General features: G+C 51.5%; 1 protein-coding gene across 4 annotated transcripts; it reads right to left on the bottom strand.

Annotated features, from left to right (window-relative positions):
• Nucleotides 1–332: 332 nt before the first annotated feature.
• On the bottom strand, nt 333–25,182 carry ULK3 (unc-51 like kinase 3). 4 transcript variants are annotated; one of them, XM_059714880.1, is made up of 16 exons: nt 25,041–25,182; nt 23,179–23,319; nt 22,749–22,869; nt 22,067–22,171; nt 21,242–21,385; nt 20,220–20,302; nt 17,422–17,577; nt 17,063–17,168; nt 16,515–16,555; nt 15,559–15,661; nt 15,208–15,272; nt 9,612–9,690; nt 9,440–9,480; nt 8,487–8,534; nt 8,216–8,282; nt 333–5,545 (listed from the first exon to the last, which is right to left on the bottom strand). In XM_059714880.1, exons 1-16 carry the CDS (start codon nt 25,164–25,166, stop codon nt 5,520–5,522), a joined length of 1,452 nt encoding a protein of 483 aa, XP_059570863.1. In that variant the 5' UTR covers nt 25,167–25,182; the 3' UTR covers nt 333–5,519. The 4 variants fall into 4 exon arrangements, with proteins under 4 accessions (XP_059570863.1, XP_059570865.1, XP_059570864.1 ...); XM_059714882.1 differs by having other exon boundaries at nt 333–2,986; XM_059714881.1 differs by having other exon boundaries at nt 9,440–9,477.
• Nucleotides 25,183–27,068: the final 1,886 nt, after the last annotated feature.

Below are 27,068 nucleotides of genomic sequence, written 5' to 3'. Positions count from 1 at the left end.
AGAGCAGGTATCTGCCAGTAGACTTGTAACGTAGACCAGGGCTGGATGCCTCTCCTGCTGTATGGCAGAAGGCACATGTGGACCCCCCTCCATCCGTTGGCTGTTGTGGTCCCTTCAGCAGCTAGGTACCTTTCCAAGGGGGTACTTTGTATTCTGCCAGTCCAGGTGCTACATAGATCTGCCATAACACCCTTGATGGCACAGGGGGGAGTGAGCATAGACAAAAGGTCCCAGACAGTTCTCCACTTGCAAACTGTAATACTTTTTTTGTGCCCAGGTAGGTAAAGGATGGTTCCATATTTGAGCCCCTCATTGAAATAAGGACTAGAAGATTTGGAAGATTATTTATTAAAGACAACAATAAATTACATATTTCATTAAACTGCGGACTTAGAGAGGACCTCTTAGCTGTGTGAGGTGCAGGAGCTGAGGAATGCCTCTTAGCAAGCAGCTGCTAAAATACATGTTTCCTGCCTCAGTTTAAAATGACCACTGCACACAGGTAGAGAAGACCCTGGGCTCTCAGAAGTTTGCCCATTGCTCCAGCTTTCTGCACAGAGCTGAACAGACAAAACCAAATCACAATGAAAAATACAAACTGGGAAGTTCAGAGGAAGAGATGAATTAGGTGTAAAGTACTTTGGTGTTCTCAGGGTAGGTGACATTTGTCAGTCCATTCTTTGATGTGGGCTGAATGGAAGGAATATGCATCTCCAAGGCCATGTCTAGAGGAAAGTATTCAAACAGGTATACCATGTCCCTACGATAGGTCAGGTGCAAAATGACATTTCTACTGGCACATCTTTGTTAGGGGCTACATTAGATTGATTCCTAATGCAAACATGGCCTAAGAACTTCAGGGGCTCTGATGGGTTGCAGCACCTCCAACAGAGAAATTTCCAAAAACAAGAGCTAAGGAAAAAGTAGTGGTTAGATGCACTGATGTTTCAGATGGATCAGGACTAGACAATTCACCACTGAAAAGCCTGAAGTCAATACCTTGGGGGTGGGTAGCAAGGCCAAATTCTGATCTCTTTGGGAGTCTTTTCATGGCCTCTATGGGAGAAAGTTTGGTTCAGAGCAGACAACCATGAGTTTGGGATTGTCAAGGAGCTTGAAAAATACAGGTCACAAAACTCAGGTCGAATACAATTCAAGCTGGTGAGCGTGGAGACAATAAAAGGCACAGGTGGAGGTCCAGTGTTCGTGAGGTTAGAATGACTTTCTTGGGTCACTTTGTTTGCCTAGATTCTCTGCAGGACAATATTCCTGCAGACTGGGAGAGTGCTGGGTAGCGAGGGATTATTTAAAAAAAAGTCCATGATACTCAAGCACTCAGTAAAATTCCACTGCAAGGTGATGTATTGTGAGAGATCTCTAATATAGGAGCCAGGAGGCAATTATTCCATGGGTGAAGGCACATCTGGATCACAGCACAGCATTTTAGTGCTTTGCACTGCATAAAATAACAGCCTGAGCTCATCTCTGCTGTTCACGTGAGCATCTACTTTATGGACTTGATCCTACTGCTTGGGATCAACCCCCTGCCTACTCAACTCCATGTATACCCTGGTCTGATTTCCTATCCTTTCAAGAGTCATCTACGCTACTGGCTTGATTTCCAATCAATGCCATGCATTTTAAAAATGAGTCACTGAGATATCTAAAATGTCAGATTAGGCTCTTCAAAATAAAAAAAAGAAAAAAACCCAAAGCAATAAACTACAGGTTTTAAAATCCCATAAATTGAAATTCAGTTACTGCAAGATGCTTTGGGGTGGTTTATGCTGAGAACAAAGATCATTGGGATCTACAACCTGGACTACAGGCTTGATCCAAAGCCCACTGCAGTCAATGAAGGCATAGATTTCAGTGGCTGTTTGGATCAGCCTCTCACAAATGCTTTTTGCTTCAGAGGTGATGGGTCTCAATCCTGTAAATTGCTGAGTGCTCTCAGCATGCACTGACAGCTCAGAAGATGCCAAGACAACAGACTCAATGCAGAATCAGGTCAAAGGGAAGCAGATAAAATTATGCACATACCTTCCTTTTTTTCTCTTTCTTCACAGTGTGGACAGAGAGCCATCTGCTGGCCACACTTTGTCAAGCAAGGCAGAGAAAAGATTAGAGAAAGGTCTAGTAGGTAAGAACATGCGAGGAGAAAGGAGTATTGGCTCCACTTTTTAAATAGCTGAGATGAGTGTGGCCTGCTGTGGTCAGGGAGTCTGCCTCAGGACAGAAAGGAGCTACTGGGGCTTATACAGAAATGTGTTAATGCTATCCTGCAGCTACACAGAAACTGGAGCAGATGGACCCCACAGATCCTCTATCACCCTGCTAGGAAAGATGCCCTTGAGAGGGTGCAAGCACCAGAGGGAATCAGTAAGGAAGGCAGCATGTGGTTCCCCTGCCAGTGCTTCACTCAACAGCACATGGGTCCTAAAGGCCACTGTCCCTGTAAAGAAATACCATCAAAGCATCCCAGCTGTATGATCAGCCTTAAGCTTCCAGTATCTTGGAATTCTTCTCCATTCCCTGGGTCATGCGCATTGCTGGGCTTAGTCCTACACATTATAATACTAATGCTCTCTTTTTACATTCACTTTACTTCACATTTGCTAACACTATAAGTATTCCCTCTTTCCCCCCAAATATATATATATATATATATATATATATATATATATATACACACATATACACACACACTCACACTCTCTCTCTCTCTCTTGCCATATATACAGATATGTACAAACATACAATCATGTTACAGTGCATATAGTGAGAGTCTGGATAGAAACCTGTATTCTATAAATAAGGTGTCTAAGATCACCTGGGGGGTCTCTGTTTAAAGACAATCACAAGGTGATATATTTGTGCACAATTCCTGAATGAGAAGTCCAATTAGAAGAGGTCTGTCCACATCTGTCGCCTGTGGGTGCTGTATTGATTCCACACTTACTTGAGGACTACTGCAGAGTACAGGCTGTGGCACAGGAAATAGAGAGTGTAAGAGACGAAATAGAAGTATATTATATTATTTAGCTTGTAAGCTCTTCCCTCCCTGGGACCATGTTTTTGTTTTGTATTTGTACAGCACCAAGCACTTTTTCCATGACCAGAGCTTGAGGGGACACCTCCATATGAACAAACAGATGGCTGAGACCAGGCATGTGATCAGTGATCAGCAGGCCTGGGGGTTTGCTATGATAACCAGCAAATATAGAGAAGCCCCTTAGGTACTCTACAGAGTAGGTGACAGGCCCTGCCCCGAAAAAGAAAATTTAGAACCTTCTTCAGGAGTTGGACTTTGGCAAGGCAGTGGAAAAAAAAGATTAAAATGTATATAACCAATGCCTCCCACAACAGCATGGTCTTTCTATTTTCTTTTCCACTTTCTTGAACATGGAGAGATCTCTTGGGAACCAGAAGCAATTCTCTTTAAAATTCCTAGATTTCATAGACATTAGGGCTGGAAGGGACCTTGGAAGATCATTGAGTCCCGTCCCCTGCCCCAGGAGCAGGAAGTCAGCAGGGGTCAATTCGCCTCCACCCCAGCTCCTTGAAGAATGGTTCTTGTCATACAGCCAGTCTTATCCCATGTACTTGCCTTACTAATGCATGGAAAGGAGATGATGGAGGAATGGGGTTAGTGAATGGCTGGAGAGTGGCATGCTGTATCATTTCCCCAGCCCTGGCAGATGCCCCTCCTCTGTTCAGTCAGGAAGGTAGTGGCTGATCAGGGCTGAGGACAGCCAGCTTCACCATGAGCTGGTAGCAACATGCGGTCAAAGCATGTGTATAACCAGAGCACAATCTAAGGCAGTGCTGAGTCTGGTGAAGTGAGGGCAGTTCTTGTTTCCTGTCCTTCTGTCCCAACCCACTCACCTAGCACACTTGTTTGATCTGGAACGCCCTCAGAGCTTTACACTAAATAAAGGCTATTGGGAGGAGTTGGAGCTGCAGTTTATTCATTCAGGCATGATGGGACTAAACACAATATTAACAAGCTGTCAGGGAGGGATGCTACCATGCTAACCTCTTGGAGGCTATTGTTGGTAATGCACAGCTGCTGCTAGCATGCCATTTCCTGCCTTCTATAAAGCTACAGTTAATTTTCATCCTGACCTGGTCCACCTCACCATAAAATCCTCAGGGTTTGCTCCAGTGCCCACTGCTGTGAATGGGAGTCCTCCCACTGGCTGCAATGAGCCTGACAGAAGCCCCTGGTCTTCTACAGCAGATAGAAGATCACATCAAAGGGAGGAGCTGCACTTGGCAGTCATAGTCCTTTCACAGCCTGACCAATATTCATCTGAATTCCTGGTACCTGCCTGCATTTCTCATCCTCTTGCCCCCTCTCCTGAACTCAAAGAGCAAAGTGGAGAGTAAACGAAAAGCAGAAAGCAAAGCTGTCAGAGAGAGAGCAAAGCTACTACCAGGGATGGTTGCTGCTGTGAGCAGCTGCCACTTCCTTTCCTCACAAGTTTCCTAGGATTAGTAGGGTCTTAACTGATACATTAACTTCAGAAAAGGATGTGGGGATTACAGTAGACAATAAGTTGGATATGAGTTAACAATGTGCCCTGTTGCCAAGGCGGCTAACAGCATACTGGACAGCATTAGTAGAAGCGTCGCATAGCAGATCAAAGGAAGTGATTATTTTTCTCTGTTCTGTACTGGTGAGGTCACATCTGGAGTCCTGTGTCCAGTTTTGGGCCCTCCACTACAGAAAGGTTGTGGACGAGTTGGAGACAGTCCAGTGGAGGGCAGGAAAAATAATTAGGGGACCAGGGCTCTTGACTTCTGTGGAGAGGCTGAGGGATCTGGGCTTATTTAGTCTGCAGAAGAGAAGACTGAGGGGGATTTAATAGCAACCTTCAACTACCTGGAGGGGGGTTTGAAAGAGGATGGAGTGAGACTGTTCTCAGTGGCAGCAGATGACAAGGAGCAATGGTCTCAAGAGGCAGCAAGGGAAGTTTAGGTTAGATAGTAGGAAAAACTTTCTTATTAGGAGGGTGGCAAAGCACTGGACTGGGTTACTTAGAGAGGTGGTAGAATCTTTATCCTTTGAGGTTTTTAAGGCCTGGCTTGAAAAAACCCTGGCAGGAATGGTCTAGTTGGGGATGGTCCTGCTTTGAGGGGGTTGGACTAGATGAGCTCCTGAGATCCCTTCCAACCCTTATTTTCTCTGATTCTCTGATTCTCTATTCCCTTCATGGAAACAATCTACAGGAAGTTCCACAAAATCAATCCACATTACTAAAACAAAAAAATCCCATTGATTCCTATGAGCCTTGAGTCAGCCGTACAACGCTTTCTATTATTTTAAAAGTACATTGACTTAAAACAAAACAACCCCGCGCCCCCTTGCTCTTGTTGGAAATTCTTTTACTTACTCCTGTTACAAGTGACACCTGCAAGGACTATAATAGGAGAACAGAGAGAAGCAACATCTTCTTTCCCCCTCCGTGCCTTTGCCAGCTCTTTGGATGTGGAGTTTCATGCTTTTCCCTGTATCACTCAAGCTCCCTTCCCTGCCAGTCTTTCATGGAATAACAGGAGAAAGAAAAACCTCAGTCTGGAGATGTGATTAACCAATCCTAGCATCTGACTGGGGGAGGGCAGGGGAAGCAGGAGCAGGACCTGGACCTACTAACTTGCTCTTTCTTTTTCTAAAAATAAACGGGTGAGGTTTCTGGATGACTGCGTTCTCCTGCTGAGTGATGCTTTTTTTAAGGAGTGTTGAACATCATCCCTGCAGGGCACAGCTTGCTATTGATCTACAGCACGGGTGCTACTCATACTGTGCCAGCTTCTTATGCCTTGCCCTGTTCTATGCCTAGATGACAGAAAAGGCAATTGAGAGCTCTGCTTTTTTTTTTTTTTTAATAATAGCTCCAGCTTCCACTTCTTCACTGGGAATTTCTCATCATGACTCTCAGAAAAGTCTGGTTATTAAAAATAGGACTGGAACTAACTTCCTTCAGATGTTGAGATACCAGCCACCCAGCAGGTAGAAAGTACTTTTGATTACTTCATGCCTGGGCTGGAGATTGAATGATTTGGATCTCCAGTGACTGCAGGGTTAAGGGAAAGACCACATCAGATTCCCAACCCCTAGTTTCCCAACACGCTCTGGTGCTCTGTTTTGAGCTCTTACCACTGCAGGAAGGTACATAACAAGAATCCCTCTGCACCAAGGGTGCTAGGCTGTAGCATACATTGCTATCTGACTGCCTCACTCTGTCAGCTGACAAGTGGCTTTGGCCTGAGGTCTCCAGGCAGATGTGCCCAGGAAGAGAAGTAGGAGGTGGTGGCAGTAGGCTCTTTTGCTTGGGCCAGCCTGATGGGCAGGGATATCCCTGCAGTGGCTGAAAGAAGAGTTGGGTTCATGGTAACTTGCCCACTGTAGAGGAAGCCTGTGAGATTCCCATTCAGTTTGGCAGCACTCAAGAGCTTATTCCAGAGAAGATGCAGGATTAAAATCAATGTCATTATAAAAGGCATCCTCCAGGGAAGGAAGCAATGGGCTGAGCCCTCCATTTCCTACCCATCTTCTTAGCATGGAAAGCCCCAAATCCTCTCCTACCCCTGCCCCATCTGTTTCTGCGAGAGGAGGCTGTGGGCTACACAGAGCCTGCAACCAAAAAGTTACTCTGCTCTGTTAGTTTAACAGGCTTCTTCAGCAAGCAAGGAAGAAGAAACAGCAGGAAGGGGAAGGGTGACATGAGGAGTGCAAGAAGAGGATGGGTGACAGGAAAATATCACTGCCCCCGATTCAATGTGAACTGTCCAAAGTATGTTTCCATAGTCTAGTTACTGTAAGCAGTGGCCTGAGTGCTCCAGATAAGGGGTGTCAATCTCACTGGGCACTGCCAGGCCAGATCAGGCCTGCAGAGCTCCTACCAAGGGCTCCAACCCGCCCCATACCAAGCCTGAGAGGGGCTGGATCAGCTGGTGCAGAACCATGTGCACAGGAAGCTAAATATGTCAAAGGGATGGCATGTTCCCTGGTCTGGGCTTGCTTGAGATCCCAAGAGCGTCCTGCTCCACATAACCTATTCCCAAAGCTCCTGAGGAGGAAGAAGCACTGAACTGCAACAGCCCCCTCTCAAGGGCTCCTCTAGTCCATCCCAAGGGGCCAGTGCAGGCACGTTCCCTGCCCCACATTCTCTGGAGCTCTGTCCTTTGCAGATGAGCCCTGCCAGCCAACCACAGAGCCAAGACCTTTGTCTCCTTCAGTTCAAAATTTGTCTCCCTGGGCCTCTGAGACCACCTATATGGCCCCACCTCAAACCCCTGCCCTGCCACTCACATGGCCTCACATGACCTCCACAATCTATTCAGTGAGGGAGAGGCACGCAGGCTGGACAGACAGCCCCCTGCCCTACCCACTGTCCTGAATGTGTTCAAGGATGAATAAGAGATCCTCAGGGCAACCCTTTGCCCCATGAGAAGCTAAATGCTTCTGGGAAAAAGGGGGTAATTTGCTCCAATTAAGAACTTGAGCTCAAAGGAGAGAGATGAGCAGCTACCTCAGGATTTTCCCAAGCTATAAGGCAAAGGGCACAGGGATTTTTTCCTATGCCATTCATACAGGGAGGAGAAAACTGCTCTCCCTTATCCACCCCATCACACTTAGAGGAGAACAACGCTGAGGCCTGAACCTCAAGAGCAGGATTCCTGTGCTGCAGAAGAGAGGTGACAGCCACCATCTTCTCACCACCTCTGATCCCATACAGCAAGGAGTGGGGCAACACCTGGGTCTTCTCCTTTCCCATCTGTGAATACTTCTGCCTTTGCCAGTGCCAAAGGTCCCACCAGAGGGGAAATTTCAGAAGCAAAGGGAGCAGGTGGGGGAGGTTAGAGGGACACACACTGAAATCATCTGGGGGAGTTAGACCACTAACCAGTCCTCGGTTGGTTAGCATGAATAGCAGTGCTGCAGGGGTGCATGGTGCCTTAGAGACAGTGAAGGGAAGGGACACCAGGAAAGAGAAACCACCCAGAGCAGAGTGCAGGGGAAGGGAACCATGTGCAAGCAGAGAAGGGCAGACAGCTGGAAGGGAGCTGAGAGCAGCAGGGTAGCAGGTGGGCTGGACATCACAGGGCATACTACATAGTAGGAGGGGAGCACTGCAGGCATGGGGGAGGCAGCGGCCATTAATAGGGGACTTGGAAGCAGGGGGCAGGAAGCAAATATCACACTCACAGCTCCGGACAGAATCCGACAGCATCTCCTTGCCCATGGACCGTGCCTCCCACTGCGCCTCCCTCATCTGGAAGAGATAGAGGGACGTTCTCCTTACACACACTGGCCAGGACCACTCCCAGATCCCCCAATCCAGACACCCAGCAGAGAGCCCTCATTATCCCTTCATCCCCACATAACATCACCCCCTGCTACACAGCCATCTTCTTACCATGTAGCTCCAGTCACAACCCCACGCCCTGAGCTCCCCCTCCCTATGACCCTGCCATACCTTGATCTGTTCTTTCAAGTATTCGGCCCGGCCCATCAGGGTCTGAATCTGCCAGAGACATAGTCAGTCACTGATCGCTGAGTGCAATGCTGAGGAGACACAGCTGAGCTCCCACCAGCACCAAGATGCCAGCCCAGGAGCTGGGGCAGCCCAGCCTAACAGCCTAGTGTGAGCGTCACTCCGAGGCAGGGAGCCAAGTTTGGTGCCCTCGGGAGACTGAGCCTTGGGAGAATCTAAGTGCATCAGTCACTTCCCCTCTCTGTATCTCCGCTTCCCCATGTGTAAACTGGAAGATAAAGCACTGCATAATGATAATAAACAAGTGCTTATTATAATCCAGGGCAGAGAATGTCAGTCTGCAAGTAAAAAACAATGGCAGACAACCCACCCTATCCCAGAGTCCTCTGCAGCTGTGCCAAGGTTGGTGAGATTCGAGCCACTGGAAGAACCCAAGGTGCATGTGGGCTGTGTCTCCCTCTTTTCCTAGGCAGATGCAGAGGCAGGGCCTCCACAGCAGGTTGTTGGGATGAAGGGGTTGAAGAAGCTGTCTTAGGATGTAGAAGGGCAGGAGGCAGGATCACAATAGAGCTCTTTGCGCTCTCTCCTGCCCTGGCTCCTGCTGACACAGAGACTCTTCTGCTTGCCCAGCTTCTGGGTTACTCTGGGCTCCTGACCTAGCCCAGCCCCAGAGGTCCATGCAGGATCGTACCCCACTGTCCACCACCTGCCGAAACGTTGCCCCTGGGAGCAGAACTTCTGATGCTCCCCGTGGGAGACTCCCACCCACTCCAAGATTGGCCACTGGCACAGAGCCCTCAGTAGCTTTTGGGGCACTAGTGTCACTCATTTGTGCTCTAGAGGAAGGGAGATCAGAGACCCCAGGCAAAGGCCAAATCATAGGCCTGTTACTGAAACCCTTCCTCAGGGGCGATGGAACGAGTCTGCCACTGTACCTCGGCGTGAAGCAGCTCTCTCCTCCTCCCCGTAGGCTCTGCTGGAGGAAGTGAACAGGACACATTAGAAATGTGCACAGTCTGTTATCAGGCAAAGTCCCACCTGTGCCAGGCCCCTCCTGGCAATGCCAGTCTCTGCTAGAGCTGGACCCCACTGCAGGCCAGGACTCACCAGCCAACATGACCAGTAGCTCTCCCAGACTCTGCTGGTAGAGGTCAAGGGTGTCACAGTCATCCTTGCCCTCCTCCTCCTGGAAGAGAGATGCCAAGAGGTTACTTCCAGGCTCACAGGCACTGTACAGGTAGAACTGATGGGCCGGATCTAGAGCCATGTCACCTGGACAGTGTGCCTGGAAATTTGGCAGCATTCATTGCTGTGGCTCTCACAGCGGTGGCAGCTGTTGCTCCTGCTACCACCAAATTTTCAGCCCTGCAGACCAGATGACATAGCTCCAAGCCAAGCTCTTCCTGGTAATGCCAGGAATCCATGGATCTGGTCTGCAGCAATGAAAGCTGCCACCACTCACCCTGACACCCAACTTCCAGCCCTGTCGGGAACCCTCTACGTTGGACAAGGCAGCTCTATGGGCTGGATCCCACCTATGGGCCATATCTTTGACACCCTAGAGTAAAACATTATACTACTATCCACAGCTCAGCCATGGTGCTTTTCACCAGCAGATCTCAGAGCATATTACAAAGAAAGTCAATACCATTATCCCTATTTTACTGATGGAGAAACTGAAGCATAGGCAAGGGGAAGGGAGACATCCTAGGTGCCCTCAGTGACAGCATTATAGCTGAAGAAACTACCAAGGTCTCCTGAATTTGAGAGAGAGAGAGATGCACTAACATGGGCCCTAGCCTGTCACTTGGGTATGGCAGCTACGGAATACTTTATGCCATCTACATCTGCATTACAGGATTATGAAAGTCAATTCAGGCAGGAAGCGGAGACCCTTTTCTGATAGTCCTCCATTTCCTGATACATAAAAGGCCATGGCAAGTGCCTCTGCTTTTTTCGTTTACTTTAATCCATACAGAGTTGAACACTCCTGGTGTGACCAAAGGGAAGAGAGCAATTCAAGCAGAGAAATGAAACAAAAAAGCTTTGGAGTGGGTAAAAACCAGACCCTTGGAATCCAAGAGAGGGACACACAGGGACCATTGGGAAAGAAAGTATCATCTTGGTCCTCACAAGTGGTGATGTCTAGAGAAGTCAGGAATGTCTAAGCTTTAGATAAATGGCTATGCAGACTGTGAACCAAACCCTTTGCCTTCCCACCCCGCAAGCAGGATCATTTGCCTTGATAAAGCTTTCTATTCCACTGCCTTCACCGCTGAGTAGGCTCTTGAAAGGGAGACTCGCAGCTGCTAAGCTGGTTGGGGTGGAGTGCTGTGCTCTAGGCTGACTGAAAGCATCAGTATAGGCAAGAGGCCTTATGCCTGAAATGGCTGCAGAAAGACAGAAAGAAGCCAACATGCAGCTAGCTCTGAAACATGAGACACAGTGAAGCAATGGTCAGGTACATGCAGGCTTCCTAAGTCCTAAATAGGTATGAGAGAAGGGACCTGCAGCAATAAACACTCAGTCTTCTGCTACTTGAGGTAACAGAGAGCTACTGCAGCTATGAGTAAGGAGCATGAGGTTGCCACTAGACAGACACCCTCATCGTATTACAATTGCATCTTTGAGCAAACTGGAGCTCTGGGGTAGAAACACTGAACGGAGAGACTAAGCTCTTGCTCGCTGTCTCTTCAGAGTGCAGAAATAATGGATACACACTGATTTAGGCTGTGAGGATGATTAAATGCAGGTAGATGCATGTCCTGTCCCCTAGTCCATCTGTCAAGGAAGCAGAGGGAGAAAGCTTCTCCTCCCCATAGCCTCTGCACTCCTGTTTCGTCCGCATTTGCCAGGCTTTGTATGGGAACTATGTCTGAAATAACGGGAGGGCTGCTCCTTTAACTGAGATACATAGGGGCTTAAGGCATGAGTGGGGAAATCAGCTGTCACATACCCAGAAGGGGGGAATGAGCCCTGGGGAGGTGCAGGGACCTGCCCATGGTCCCACCACTAGCAAAGCTGGGCACAGACCCTGGGAGCACTTGCTGTCAGACTGTCCTGGTACAGCTACGAAATCATTTCCTGCAATGTCAAGTAGGAGGCAGCCTCTCTAGGTCAATGGTTCTCAACCTGTGTAGACTCAAGGCCTCCCCCCTCCATAGCTTTTCTGAATTTGGAGGCACCCTTAGCTGAAAACCACTGTTGTGCTGCCTCAGCTTAGCTCAGTGATTCTCAACCAGCGAGCTGCCACTGCCAAGTGAAATTGCCTCATGCACCTTGTGCAGAGCCAGACCAGTTCCTGCTACAGCCCTTCTTGGTCCAACTAGCCCAGTTCTACCTAGCGGCAGCACAGCCACCTAGAGATTTATCTGTGCATTTCTTGTTTCCCCAAGCTGTTGCCATCACTGCCAGGTAGAGCTGCCCAGGGAGAAGTGTGCTCCTGGTTGGACAAGGAAAGGCTGCATCCAAAGCAGGTGCTCCTGTCTGCATTAGGATTATCAGATAACCTGCCACAGCTGCTTCCCAGTCTGGCTCCACATGAAGGATTGTGGGTTAGGCTACATGGGGGGCAAGGAGAAAGGGATTTGGTGGTAGGGGTCTGTTACAGACCCCCACACCAAGGGGAAGAAATAGATGCGGGGCTCCTGAGGTAACTCTCGGAGACCATAAAAGCTAAAGAGGCGGTAGTCATGGGGGACCTAAACTACCCGGACATCTGCTGGGAGACGCAGACAGCAAGGTCCCATCGCTCACACAAGTTTCTAACTTGTGTACAGGACCTCCACCTGACACAGGAGGTGTATGGTCCCACTAGGGGGAATGCCATACTGGATCTGGTATTGGCAACGGGAGATGACATGATAGGGGACCTCCAGATCGGTAGCTATCTGGGAGACAGTGATCACCTTATAATAGAATTCAACATAAGATGGCGAGTGGGTAAGGTAACTAGTAGGGTGAAAGTGCTAGACTTTAGGAAAGCTGATCTCATTGCACTCAGGCGATTAGTCAAGGAAGCACTGCAGAGTAGGAGTTTTGATGGGATGGGTGCCCAAGAAGGGTGGCTGTGCCTAAAGGAAACGATCCTTTGGGCACAAAGCAAGACGATCCCCGAGCGAGGCAAAAGAGGGAAAGGGGCCAGGAGGCTTCCATGGCTGACCAGAGAAATCCAGGGCAGCCTAAGGGCCAAAAGGGGAGCACATAAAAAGTGGAAACAGGGTGAGATCACTAAAGATAAATATACCTCCTCTGGTCGTGCTTGTAGGGAGGCAGTTAGGCGGGCCAAAGCTACCATGGAGCTGAGGATGGCAACCCAAGTAAAGGACAACAAGAAATTGTTTTTTAGATACATAGGGAGTAAAAGGAAGGCCCAGGGAGGAATAGGACCCCTGCTAAATGGGCAGAAGCAATTGGTGACAGATAGGGGGGACAAGGCTGAACTCCTCAACGAGTTCTTTGCCTCAGTGTTCCTAAGCGAGGGGCAGGACAAGTCTCTCACTGGGGTTGTAGAGAGGCAGCAGCAAGGCGCCAGACTTCCATGCGTAGATCCTGAGGTGGTGCAGAGTCACTTAGAAGAACTGGATGCCTTTAAGTCGGCAGGCCCGGATGGGCTCCATCCGAGGGTGCTGAAGGCACTGGCCGACGTCATTGCAGAGCCACTGGCGGGAATATTTGAATGCTCGTGGCGCACAGGCCAAGTCCCGGAGGACTGGAAAAGGGCTAACGTGGTCCCCATTTTCAAAAAGGGGAGGAAGGAGGACCCAGGCAACTATAGGCCGGTCAGTCTCACCTCCATCCTTGGTAAAGTATTTGAAAAAATTATCAAGGCTCACATTTGTGAGAGCCCGGCAGGACAAATTATGCTGAGGGGAAACCAGCATGGGTTTGTGGCGGGCAGATCGTGCCTGACCAACCTAGTCTCTTTCTATGACCAGGTTACGAAACGCCTGGACACAGGAGGAGGGGTGGATGTTGTATACCTGGACTTCAGGAAGGCCTTCGATACGGTATCCCACCCCATACTGGTGAACAAATTAAGAGGCTGTGATGTGGATGACTGCACAGTCCGGTGGGTGACGAATTGGCTAGAGGGTCGCACCCAAAGAGTCGTGGTAGATGGGTCGGTCTCGACCTGGAAGGGTGTGGGCAGTGGGGTCCCGCAGGGTTCGGTCCTTGGACCGATACTCTTTAATGACTTCATCAGCGACTTGGACGTGGGAGTGAAATGTACTCTGTCCAAGTTTGCAGATGACACAAAGCTATGGGGAGAAGTGGACACGCCGGAGGGCAGGGAACAGCTGCAGGCAGACCTGGATAGGTTGGACAAGTGGGCAGAAAACAACAGGATGCAGTTCAACAAGGAGAAATGCAAAGTGCTGCACCTAGGGAGGAAAAATGTCCAGCACACCTACAGCCTAGGGAATGACCTGCTGGGTGGCACAGAGGTGGAAAGGAATCTTGGAGTCCTAGTGGACTCCAAGTTGAACATGAGCCGGCAGTGTGACGAAGCCATCAGAAAAGCCAATGGCACTTTATCGTGCATCAGCAGATGCATGACAAATAGGTCCAGGGAGGTGATACTTCCCCTCTATAGGGCGTTGGTCAGACCGCAGTTGGAGTACTGCGTGCAATTCTGGGCGCCACACTTCAAGAAGGATGCGGATAACCTGGAGAGGGTACAGCGAAGGGCAACTCGTATGGTCAAGGGCCTGCAGACCAAGCCCTACGAGGAGAGACTAGAGAAACTGGAACTTTTCAGCCTCCGCAAGAGAAGGTTGAGAGGCGACCTTGTGGCTGCCTATAAGTTCATCACGGGGGCACAGAAGGGAATTGGTGAGGATTTATTCACCAAGGCGCCCCCGGGGGTTACAAGAAACAATGGCCACAAGCTAGCAGAGAGCAGATTTAGACTGGACATCAGGAAGAACTTCTTCACAGTTCGAGTGGCCAAGGTCTGGAACGGGCTCCCAAGGGAGGTGATGCTCTCCCCTACCCTGGGGGTCTTCAAGAGGAGGTTAGACGAGTATCTAGCTGGGGTCATCTAGAACCAGCACTCTTTCCTGCTTATGCAGGGGGTCGGACTTGATGATCTATTGAGGTCCCTTCCGACCCTAACATCTATGAATCTATGAATCTATGAGGCAAATGGGACAGCTTCACATGGCTGTGGTGGCAGTGGTGCTCACACCACTAGACCCCTGAAAGGGTCTTGTGGTCCCCTAGCTGAGAATCTTGGCCCTAGATCATTTGGGTTCTAATTTGCCAAAGCATGTGAGTACATGTCTAACCCTGCCCACTAGGCGCACAGCCTGGTTGCTTTCTCAGTGTGCTAGATAGATGGCAACTCTGGAGTCCTGGGTTCTCCTCCCAGTTCTGCTGGGTGATGGGGGCTGTGGGTCACTTCCACCTCCTTGTACTCATTTCCCCACCTACAGAGCAAGGAGAGCAAGGCAGCCCCCCTTTAGTACAGCAACATACCTTTACCTTACTCAAGCCCCTGAAGCTGTGCACCTTGGTGAGTCAGGAGCAGAACACCATTAATTCCCCCCAAGGAGCATTCTCTCTGCCTGTGATGGGTGTAGCTCTGTCTGTGGATGTCTCCTCTCATCTCCATGGCCACCCCAATGCATCAGATAGTGGAGGAGAGACAGCAACAACCCTGGCACTGTGCTTCTTCCAAGTCATGTCCCCCCAGACTCACCTTAGCGATGGCTGCTGACGCCACCTCCAGTGCTGCATACAGGCGAGGCTTGTCCTTGGACATTTCTGTAACAAGAAAGGGAGAGGACTTAAGAGCAGCACGAGCCCCAGGAGGTCAGTCTTGGAGGGGAAACCCGTCTAGAGAAGAGAAACCAGGACCTATTGTACTGACACAGCAAGCAGAGCAGCCCTCCATCCTTCCAAGATAGAGTCAGCATCTTCTCCCATTCTGGGCACAAGGGACAGCCTGCTTGTTATTTCTTGCCCCAAAACAAGGTCCCTTGTGCACATCTTAGGGAAGGGGCATAGACCACAGAGATTGTAAGAGGGTTTTGCCACTCCAGGGTGTTACCTTTGAGGATATCCCTGGTGGGGTGGCCCTGCTGCAGGAGGGTCTTGTTGTTGGATGCAACCAGCACCTTCAGCTCCTCCGCTCGCGAAATGTATTGATTCACCTAAAGCAAGAGGACACAGGGCTTACAAATCTCACCGGGGCACTGTGGTATCATTGCCTACACAGCGCTGATACTGGACCCCTGATGGGGTCCCCCTGACCCTTGGAGCCCCATGTCAAGCCAAAACACCCCCTGCTTCAGCTAATGAGAAAATGTTGAGTGCATTGCTCTGCTGCCCACACCTCTCCCCTCACCTTAATTCCCCTTCCTCCAAACCAACCACCCTTCATTACTGGACCCTTTTCATGTCTCTGCTTTAGCCCAGGGGTGGCCAACCCATGACATGCAAGCCACAAGTGGCACGGGCAGCCTGTGTGTGTGGTACGTGGCAGATCAGGGAGGGAGCAGAGAATGCAGCAACAGATAGGGCAAGGAGTGGAAAGAAGAATATCCGACCAGGCAGGAAGCAGAAAGCCAGAGCAACATACTGGGCAAGGAGCATAGGGCAGGAAGCAGAGCAACAGATCAGACCAGGGAAAGGGGATCAGAGTGATACTTGGAGAGGGTGTCGGGCTTACCTTGTGGCACACCTGCCATAAAGGTTGCCCCACTGCTTTGGCCTTCAGTCTGAACCTTATCCTTGCCCAGAACCCTCTCCCCAGTATGGGAGTCCTACTTATGAAAGGCACAGTCCCCATCACAGCAGTTTATATTGCTCACATTCTCGCCTCACATTCTCTAAAGCATTCATCCTTGCAAACCCCATCAGTTAGGGCAGCATTATTATACCCATTTGAGGATAGGGAACTGAAGCAAAGAGAAGCTAAGGAATATGCCCAAAGCCACCAAGAAGCCAGAGGAAGAGCAGGCTAACTGCTGGGCTATCTTTCTTCCACCAGGGTCTTACACACACCTTTGACTTGATCGCTTCCTTTCTGCGAGCATCGGTTTCATCTGTAGAAAAGAAGAAGACAACCACAGTCAGCAACTGAGTCAAAGCCTCCCCTGGTTTTGTTGTCACTGAAAACATAACCATCCCCACATACATGGTGCTTGGCAGCCCATCCATTTCTGGGCTGGACAAGGCTTTGTAGCTAGTGGTGTGACAGTGGTGATGGTGGTGAAGGGGAGATCCATGGACTCATTAGCTTCACTTGCTTCCAGCTATGCCCATCTCTCAAGAAGAACCATGAAATCCTCATGCCAACCTCCACCCTATCCTGGCAGCCCACCTACTGCCTGGGTGAGCTTGTTCCCACCAGGCAAACTAGGACAGCAATGAAAGTCCCCAAAGGAGAGGGTTCTGGTGGGGATCAACTCTATAGCAAGGGCTGCACTAATGACAACTTCCACAAATGAGCACCTGTCTCCAGCGACTGCTCTGAGCAGAGTCCCCATGGGACCCCTGTGCCATGCTGATGGCCCCAAGGGAAAAGTGGAGAAACAGGACTGATCACTCACAGTGCAGAGCAGGGACAAAATACTCCAGGGCCTTGCAGTAGAGAGAGAGGGCAGCAGAGGCATCTCCCTGCTGATCTTTCTTCACCGCCTCCACTACCAGGGCAGTCTGGCAGAGAGAAGAGGAGAGAAGAGTGGGTTAGGAGAGGGCAGGGGTGGGATCTGTGAAGCACCAGTGCAGAGACCAGGACTGCATACCAGTCCACTCCCCAGTGAGCTCCCCTCAGAGATGCCTCCAGCACGAGCTCCACCAGACTCTCAGCACCGTGAGCTGTCCCCCACAGCAGTGCCTTCTGGCCCCTGACCATGGCAAGTCCTTCCAGATGCCCTCCTTATGGTCTCTCAGACCCTGGTGCACTTACTGCTTTGCTCAGGCTCTCAGCGCTGGGCATGTGCTCCATGTCCACGAATGGGTGGCTGAAGAACTCCTTGAAGGAGATGCGCTTCAGGGGGTCCCTTTCCAGGAGGCGCTGAAGAAGATCCCGGCACTCCTGGGAAAGCCAGGGCCGGCTGGGCAGCTGAGGGAAGAGAGAGATGCAATCGGCAGCTCAACCTCTGTTACCTTCTCATGGCTGAGGTCTGCTCACTGGACACCACTCTGAAAACCCTCCAGATCTCCCAGCCACTCTCTTCCCCCCTCTCTTTTTCCCCCTCTAATGCCCAGGCTATTCACACACAAGAAGGGCATCACCCTTACCAACCACTCCCTGGATGGGCGCTCCAAGGTCTCCAATATCAGAGACAGGGCACAAATCAGGGCATCTCACCCTTGACATTGGCATGCTGTGGCCCTGCCTGATGCAGACACCAGGCTCCCCAAAGCCCAGACTCCTGAGTCACTCCCCACTCACCCCCAGGAGCCCATCAACACTCCCTTCCCCCTCCCTGAAGTTGCAGGGGCTAAGCAGGCTCTGCAGCACCCCGAGCCCCTGCCAGTTGGAGCCCAAGCAGGACAGCACTATGCACTAATGGGTCATTTAGGTTTGCCAGCATGATCCTGTTTGACCTCAGATTTGCCCAGTGTTTCAGGCAGAGCCAAGCAGATCATATATGCCATGTAGATTCAGATGGTCAGGTCTCCCCCCGGCCAACCCATGGCACTGTTTGTCTCTGAGCTGTGATGCCCATATGCCAGGCCTAGTCCCCTCCCTCCCGTCCCAAAAGCACTCTCTCCCTTTCCAATGGTTTTGTGCCTGGCAGTAGCCATAAGAGGCAAAGCAGTAGTATAGAAGTGAAGGGGGTCAGGGTCTGAAATTACAGCTGCCCAATGATTCAGTAGTTATAGCAGAAACTCTCAGGTGATGTTTCCACATGCTGTTAAATAGGAACTGGGTTTCACTCCAGAGGAGACTGCATTATAGCAGTGGATGAGATGATCCCTGACTAAATGGTCCATGAAGTGCCTTGCAATCCCTCCAAATGAAAGCTGCCGCAGGAAGGTAAAGCAATACTATCTCGATCTTGGTGCAGCTGGTTACCTTGACTACGGAGACATACAATGACGGAGGGATTAATTTACCTCTCCCAGAGGGGCTCTGCTCCTCCTTGTGAGTGAGCTCTTGGTTTGACCTCCTATCTATTAACACTACAGGTGGCGAGATGGGGTCTACTTTCAGATGTTGATCTCTTTCTGCAGCAATAAGGAAGGCAACAGGGCCACTATAATGTGTGAAGCACTAAACACAGAAGCATCAAGGTGAGGCATGCAGCCAACTCTAGCTCCAGCACTGCTGCCCTGAATGAGGCCACAAGTAGAAATGTCTCTGAGATTTCTCTCTAGAAAGCACTCTCTGCTGTGACAGGAGCTGGCAGCCTCTGTCAAAGTGCCAGCTCCTGGAATCGGGTGATGTACACAAGAATTTCAAGTTTGGTTTTGTTTCAATATAACAGTTTTCTAGGTCTCGTGTTTCTGGAAACAATCGTATAAATTAGTGAAACTAGACCGGAAACAGGGAGTCAACATTTATCATTTTAAAAATCTCTTGAATTAAGCCAATCTTGATTTGCTAAGGGCTTGACTAATTTTTTTACAATGCAGAGGTTAGCAACAGTGGATACCACCAGATTAAAGTTGCATTTTTATACAATAAGTTTCCTTATCTGTGCGACACCCAACACCTGAGCTGCTTCAAATTGAGAGGGCTTTGAAAGACCTTGCTCTCAAAGTTTGCACAGTCTTTCGTATTTTCTTCTGCTCAGCCAATGACCGGAGAGGAGTCTCTTCTACTTTTGTTTGGACTCAGTTTCAGTTTTGCTCCTTGTCAACTTCCTTCTAGGCCCCCAGGCACCCATCTGGCACTGTGAAGTTTCAGTTATAGACGCCGCGGGGAAGGGATTGCTTGTTGCTAAACAACTTTTCACTGGAAATACTGGGCTTTTTAAAGCTTAATAGCAACTTTTCTCCTGCGTTTAGGTTTGGTAGAATATACAAGCCACGCACAAATACTCACACTCACGTTCACACTAACAACCAAATCTGACCCAACAACGTCCCTTTCTTGCCACTTCCTGCCTGGACCAAGTGTTTATGTGCCTTTTCCCATGCGTCTAGGCCAGAGGTGATGAAGATACAGTGATTGGCCAGTTCTGGCCATGTCATCTGGCCCAGAGGGGTCCTCATTTGGCACTGGGGGATCAGTGACAGCATTACTTGCTGCAATTAACACTGCTCTTGCTCAGCCTGCACCTAATTTGGATCCCCGAGGAGCCCTACATTCACTCATCTGGTCTGCAGGTCCAAATGAGTTGGGCATCACTAGTCTAGACATTTCTTGCTCTCCTCAGCATGCTCTGCAAGGGGCATCTGCCCCATTTCCTCTTTCCAGAGCCCTCTGGGACTGCTGATTCTTCATCCCCTGCCCCACATTTCCGTCCTAATACTGAACTTTCTGTGCCCAGTCAGAGCAAGGCCAGCAGCAAATCTGGAGCAAGTCCAGAACAACCGGGGCTGTCTATACCCCAGGGTGTACACACACGCTGCTCTGGCTCCAGTGCAGGGCCCTCTGTAAAATTAGAGTTCTCCTGGCCGGCCCTGCTCTGAATCATCACTTCTTGGCATTGGATTCATCTTCCAAGTTAATTTTACCTACTCAAGCTTGCCAGGTTCAGTCCTACCCCCACTCCATGCACTTCAGAGGTACCCTAAGCAAGTTGGCATTACCTCAATTGTCCGGTTGCTGCGGATTTTCTCCTCCAGCTCAGCAAATGATTTGGAGGCAAAAGGTGGTCTCCCGAACAGTGCCTCTGCAGAGGAAACAAACATTGGTTAGATATGGAGCATGGAAAGAGGCTGCTGCTTTGTTCAAGGGGACAGAGCAAACAGACAGCTCGGAGGTGGGATCATCTTATAGAGGGGGGCACATGGGTGTGCATAGGAGGTTGGTGTACGCAGTTTGGGGAAGTTCCTACAAGGGCTGAAAATACCAAAGTCTGTGACAGGAACAACTGAAGAACATCTCACAAGGACCTGGAGACCAAAGGTGGGTCTTGTGATTAAGACACTGGACCTGGTTCTGCCACACTCTCCATGTACGACCACTGGCAAATCACTTAGGCCAGGCATGGCCAGCCTGAGGCACATGCGCCACAAGTGGCATGGGCGACCTGTGTGCGTGCCATGCAGCATATCAGGGAGGGGACAGACAGCACAGTGGCAGATAGGGCAGGGGAAGGGAATCAGAGTGGCACTCAGGGAGGTTGTGGGGCTAATTTTTAGCATGCCTGCTGGAAACATTGGCCCCCACCAACTTAGATATATAGGAGCCTAATCTCTACTGAACTTGGTCAGGGTTACGGCCTTTGTTTCAGTCCCCATCTGTAAAACAGAAGAGATAGGCATCTCCTATAGCCCAATGGGAGAAAGTTATAATTTACAAACATGTATGCTATTGAAAGGACCACAGAAATAGCTAAAGGGACAGAGAGAAGACCCCAAATTGAGTTCTCAACATCTGTTCTACTGATCTACCCAGTTCTACTGATCCAAGTGATTCAGATCAGGGGGTTTTTTTTGGATTGAATGTGTGGTTTGCATGGCAGTGGTTCCAGGGTTTATAGTGGCAATACTGATAGATCCATGGCTCTGGGGGCATCTCTATTACGTACACATACCTAGAGAATCTCACCCATCTGAACAGAGCCTGGTCCCCTCCCCCTTCCCTCCTCTGGAGCAAAGTAACCCACCATAGAGAATCACACCCACAGACCACAGGTCCACACGAGCATCGTACTGCCGGTTGCACACCATTTCAGGAGCCATGTAGAGCGGGGAGCCCCGGAGAACATGTTTCTCATCCCATGGAGACATGTGCTGGGCAAAGCCAAAATCTGTGGAGAGTATAAGCAGGGAGAAAGGGGGAGTCAAAGAGACAGAGGAGAACGCTTTTGAACAAGCTAACTAGTTGCAAGCTGGCTGATTAGCTCAGTATATTTGCATTGAGCTTTTGAAGCTTTTGCCACTAGGATACTGGTTTGAAGCTCAAAGTTGTTACTATGTAGCAGCCTGGGTGGGAGGAAGTGGGAGTGTGAGGCCAGTTGTCCACATCTATGTTATACAGGAAAGACAATGACCACTGGAACCCTTACTGGCAAGAGGCCTCGGGCTAAGTGAAAGACTGGATTCCTTTTTGTTGCTTGGGGGATTGTTGTTGTACAGGGGATGTACATGAAGATGCTCCAGCCAAGCTCTGGGGAGGAGAACATGGCAGGGTAAGACCCACACCCATAAAGATCAAGAAATCCCAAAGGTTATTTGGGTGGGAGGGAGGGGAAAGAGGGGAGAGGGACAGGACATGATTCTTATCAGAGCAGAGACAGGGAGATGCACAGGGATCCCTGAATCATCTCCCAGACCTGCACCTCTGGGGCTCCTTGTGATAGCCCCTCAACTCCTCATCAGCTGTGGGGGCTTGTTGTGGAGGGGCAGACACCTCTTTTTTCCCAAGCCCTGTGGTTCCCGGAAGGGAGGTCTGAGCTGTGAAGCAAACTCCCGTGTCCCTGCCCCCTGACCTGCCAGTTTGAGTTGAGGATTCTCCAGGGAGCTGAGGAGGATGTTTTGAGGCTTCAGGTCCAGGTGGGAGATGTTCTTGTCATGAAGGAACTTCAGGGCAGATGCTGGTGGGACAAACACACGTCATCTGAGATGGGAGGGACAGGTGGGTCGGACCCCATACTAATCTTCTGCCCTCCTGCCTCCCTGCCCACCACCTTTAAGACTTGCTGCACTTCCTTCAAGAGCCTCACCTTCTTCCTACCTAGGTCACCCCTCCTTACCTATCCCTTCCCTCCTCATCCAGATGTTCCCCACCTCCCCTCATAGCAGAGATCTCGAGAGCACAGATATTAGCTCTGGTGCCCTGTCCAGCTTCCAGCTTGAATGGGATGATTCCATTCAAAAAGTCCCTGTCCCTGTGAAGGCGTTAAAGCAGGAGTGGGCAAAATGCGGCCCCTGGGCTGGATGCGGCCCACCAGGCCATTCTATCTGGCCTGTGGGGCCCCTAAAAAATTTAGAAAATTAATATTTACCGGCCCCTGGCTACCTGTCATGCAACCCTCGATGGCTTGCCAAAACTCAGTAAGTGGCCCTCTGCCCAAAATAATTGCCTGCCCCTGAGTTAAAGTATCAATACCATCACCCCCAAAGCACTGGGGCTGAGGGGAGAAAGGAGAGGGCCAGGGTCTCCATACCTACCAAGCTGCTGCAGGAAGATCCGTGCCACCTTCTCCGAGAGTATCCTCCGTGTCCGGATAAAATGAGACAGATCCCCCCCCGCACAGAACTCCATGATGAGGTAGATGTTGTCGCTGTCCCACTGCAAGACAGGCGGAGTCCATCACGCCCCTGGAGGCTGTATTAGCCACGTACCCAAAACGTGACACACAAGGTGTGAGGAAAACAGATCTGTCACCATTATGTGGGAGGCATTTGCTTGGAGGATGCCTGCTTCTCCACATGGGCACTAATACCCTAAGAAAGCCAGAGGCACTGCACTGTGCTTAAGCCAGCAGGGGACACCCACCCTTCAGTCCCATAGTCACCCACTAAACCAGAAAGACCTTCTCCCCAGTGCCCCCCACACCCCTGTGAACCCCCAGCCAGTCTGTGCACTGCTACTCTCCACCTGAAAGTCCTTCAGCTCCACGATATGTGGGTGGCGGATAGTTTTCAGGATCTTGATCTCTGTCAGCAGGTTCTCTACGGATGCCCTGTTTAGGCTTCTCTTGTTCACGCACTTGATGGCCACCACTTCTCGGCTGTTCTTCTATAAAGAGAATAAGACCCACATAAGTCTGGCTGGGATCAGGGTCTGGACCCTTCCTCAGATACTGACACAGCCATCCTCAACTCAGCAGCCAAGTTTTGTCATGCACAAAATGCTCTTTGTAATCTCAGGGTCAAACATCTGTCTTTGCTGAGGGGGCTGACTTCACTGTGTAACTGCTCCACGGTTATTCCACTACCCAGATGCCTGGGGCGCTGACTCCAGGTTCAAGTCCCCCTATAAAGACTTCTCGGGCATTCCCGGGATATGTGTGTTGGTGACATGATGCAGAAAGGGGAGCCCAGTGATTACGCTGTTTTTTGGGACACCTGGGTATGATTCCCTCCTCTGCCACAGGTAACCTGTACGATCACAAACAATTCACTGCGTCTCAGCTCCCTGTCTGTACGAGGAGGGTAACAGCACTGCCCTGCTTCTTGACCTCAGGAATGTAGTGCAGACTGTGAGAGACCAGGGCTATGGGACAGGGGGGGTGGAGGTTGTGTGGTTTCAATCCCACATCATGCCTTTTTTAATCCCACCCTGGCAATGTCATCTGGCATCCTACTGACCCGAAAGAGCCAAGCATCAGCCATCCCTCAGCAACCACGCAAGATGAAGGTGTGTGGGTACGATGGGGATGTCATGGGACTTAAGGCATCACTTGGGTTAAGGGAAAAACCCAAACACCCTTCAGGATTGGGCTGTGCTGGGCAGGTCCGGACACAGGCATGGGTGAACCAGGCGGCTGCCCAGGGCCTGGACAGAAAGGGGGCCCGAAAATGGTAATTTAAAAATTATTATTATCATTATCTCTGGTGAAGGGGGGCCTGATACTAAAAGCATGTCCACGGCCACCAGGAGTCTAGGTACGGTGCTCGTGGTGGGGTGCAGCGTGGGGAAGTGAGACCCCATGGTCCCTCAAAGGGGACAGCCATTTTGACCTGCCGATCCAGGACGTGGGCCAAAGCCTGCCAAGGAAAGCTGTATGTACCCCTTGAGGAGAGAGACCACTATGGGCACATCACTGATGGCTTGGGACAACTAAAAAGGAAAACAGGGACAGCAGTGGAGAGTAAAGGTTTGAAACGAGTGCACTGGGGGCACCCAGCAGAGCACGCTGGCCAGCGCCCACGGCCCCTGAATGAGTCTGGGGAGCCAGTGGACGCTGCCTGGTAAAACTGCCTGGAAAGGCGGGTGCAGCAGGGACCGGAAACCGGCCCTGCAGGTCTCGGGGTCCCGGGGGCAGAGCCTGGCGCTGGGCAGGCGGGGGCAGCTTGGCAAGGGCCAGAAGGGAGCTGCCAGGAGGTCCCGGGGCTCTTCTGGGGAGCAGGCGAGCCACAAGGTGCGGGCAGCCGAGCAGCTGGGACCTCAGCCGGACGTCCTGGAAGAGCGGGTGGGAGGGGGCTCCCCAGGCAGGCGTGCCGAGCTCTCCCCTTGCTGGCGGACAGGGCGGGCATGGGGGGGCGGCCAAGCAAACCCGCGGCCCAGAGCACCCAGGAAGTGCTGCGGCTACCCGGGGAAACCTTGCCGGGGGGCACAGCTCACCCCGCGGGGGCTGCTCTGGGCTCGGGCCCGGCCGCAGGGCCCCGCTCCAGGCAGGCGGCGCGGCGCGGCGCGGCTCGGGAGCGGCCCGGGGTCGGCGCTGGGGGAGCTGCAGGAAGCACCGCGCCCCGCCCCGCCCCGCCTCGCCTCGCCTCGCCTCGCCTGCCCGCCCGCACCTTGGCGTAGGCCTTGTAGACGGTGGCATAGGTGCCGCTGCCCAGCCGCTCGGTCAGCACGAACTCGGCCAGGCGCGGCGGCGCCCAGCCCGCCCCGGGCCCGGCCCCGGCCCCGGGCCCCGCCATGCCACCGCCGCCGCCGCTCCGCCCGCCCCCGGCCGGATCCCCGGATCCCGGCTGTGCCCCACCTCCGCGCCGGGGCGGGGCGGGGCGGGGCGGGGCAAGTGTCCCTGGATGGCGCTGCTGGGCCCCGGCCAGATCCCCAGGGTCCCCGCAGAGCCCCCACCCCAAGCCCCCCTTCCCGCATCAACCCCCCCCCAGGATCCCCCCAACCCCTGGTCTCAGATCCCCCAGGATCCACAGCCCCCCAGGCTCGGGGACAGTCACCCCTGCTCCCCCCACCCCAGCCAGGCTCCCCTTCCCCCAGCTCCTGGGCCACCAGCCTCTTTTCTCGGCTACCCCAAGCTCCCCCAGCCCCCTCCCCGCTCGGGGGTCCCGGGCACAGGGCGGGTGTCTGGCCAGCCGGCACCGCACCGGGGCGCCAGGCCCTTGGGCATTGGAGCGGGGCTGCTCCGTAGGAGTCCAGGACAGTCAGGCTGGAAGGCACCTCCCAAGGTCACATCTCGTCCAGCCCCCTGCTCAAGGCAGCAGCATCCCTGACTAAACCATCCCAGCCAAGTGTCTATCTAACCTGCTTTTGAAAGTTCCCCTCCCAGCCACCAGCAACTCCTTCTTTTCTTCTTTTTTAATTCATTTCCCTGCCAGGGCGGATCCAGGCTTTCCCAGAGGGTGTGCGGGAGCAGCAACCCACACTGCAGGCATGGCCAAGCACCCTGCTTCCAGCCTCTTCTGTGCCCCCCCCCCTCCCCTTTCTGGAGTGCAGCCCTCCTTATTCTGCCCCTGTTTCCTGCCTCCCATGGGCAGTACCTGCTCTGGGGTGCAGCAAAAAGGGCTTCTGGGCTCAGGCCCTTGGCTGCAGGCTTGCTGGCAGCAGGCTCTCCCTCCATCCTTGCACACAATGCTGGGATGAGAGGTTTCTTGGGTTGTTTCCCCCTCTTATTCTCTCCCATCCCCACAAGCAGAGCCACATCCAGCTCCTAAACTCACCCAACTACTGCAGCAAAGTTGCAGGGCCTGGCTGTCAACCTCAAGTTGACAGGATCCAGGTCTCCCCTCTCTGAGTCTTGCTTCAGACCCTGCAGTTGAAGTGTCTGTGTAATCCTTCTGCCAGGCACCAGATGGCAGCAACAAGGGCCAAGTTCATTTTAGGAGTTTCATGCAGATTGGCTTGAGTCCCCAACCAGAAACCTAGGAAAATAATTTCTGCCTGGCTGTTCCAATGTGAACAAACTCCCCCACTTGCAAGCAGTACCAAACTTTGAACTCCAAGCATTTAATCCTTTCTGCTAGATTTGCCAGCTGCCCGTTTGGGCAGAAAGCCCCTTTCTGGATGTTGGCTCAGCAGATGGGACACTCCAAGGGTCCGTGTTCCTCCCATTGCTCACAGTAGTGACCGATACAAGCACTGCAGAAGTCATGCCCACAGCCTATGTTCACTGTGTCCGTCAGATACTCCTGGCGGATGGGACATTTGGTTTCCTCTTGAATACCCAGCACTGTTGTTACTGAGGCCATAGCTGCTGGTCTCCTCAAAGCTTTCCTGGTATCTTCTATTTTGTATCAGGAGGGGAGGCCAAATTGAATAGTGAGTCCCATGGAGAAGGAGATGGATAGGCAGGGAAGGAAAGCAGGTTGGGAATGAAGGACAGCCAGGGGTGCCTGTAGCTCACTCCCCCAGGAAAAGTAACATCCCTCCATAATAGAGATGGTCAGGGCAGATTTCCATTTTCTTTCTGTGCCCAAATGTCAGTTGACTGGCATAGTACCCTGAACCCTAGCTTTGGCATTTTCTAGTCTCCTGTCTAGCCCTCCTATTGAAGCTGGTCCCCTGAGCAGCCAAGGGAGGGTTCAGGTCTCCTCTGGGTTGGTCAGGGGCATAGGACTTTGGTTTCTTGTCTCCTGGGTGGA

This window comes from Alligator mississippiensis, chromosome 11 (assembly GCF_030867095.1).
Source record: "Alligator mississippiensis isolate rAllMis1 chromosome 11, rAllMis1, whole genome shotgun sequence".
Lineage (NCBI taxonomy): Eukaryota > Metazoa > Chordata > Crocodylia > Alligatoridae > Alligator > Alligator mississippiensis.
This window is presented reverse-complemented; position numbering and strand designations above follow the sequence as displayed.

Bases quoted from the DNA above. Each gene is read 5' to 3' on its own strand.
- ULK3 (XM_059714880.1), bottom strand. From the start codon at position 25,166: ATGGCGGGGCCCGGGGCCGGGGCCGGGCCCGGGGCGGGCTGGGCGCCG. The intron at 8,535-9,439 runs GTACAGTGGCAG...TGTCTCTGGCAG, and splicing joins GAGAGCTGCTTCACGCCGAG to ATTCAGACCCTGATGGGCCG. The intron at 8,283-8,486 runs GTATGGCAGGGT...TATCTCTTCCAG, and splicing joins ACTTGAAAGAACAGATCAAG to ATGAGGGAGGCGCAGTGGGA.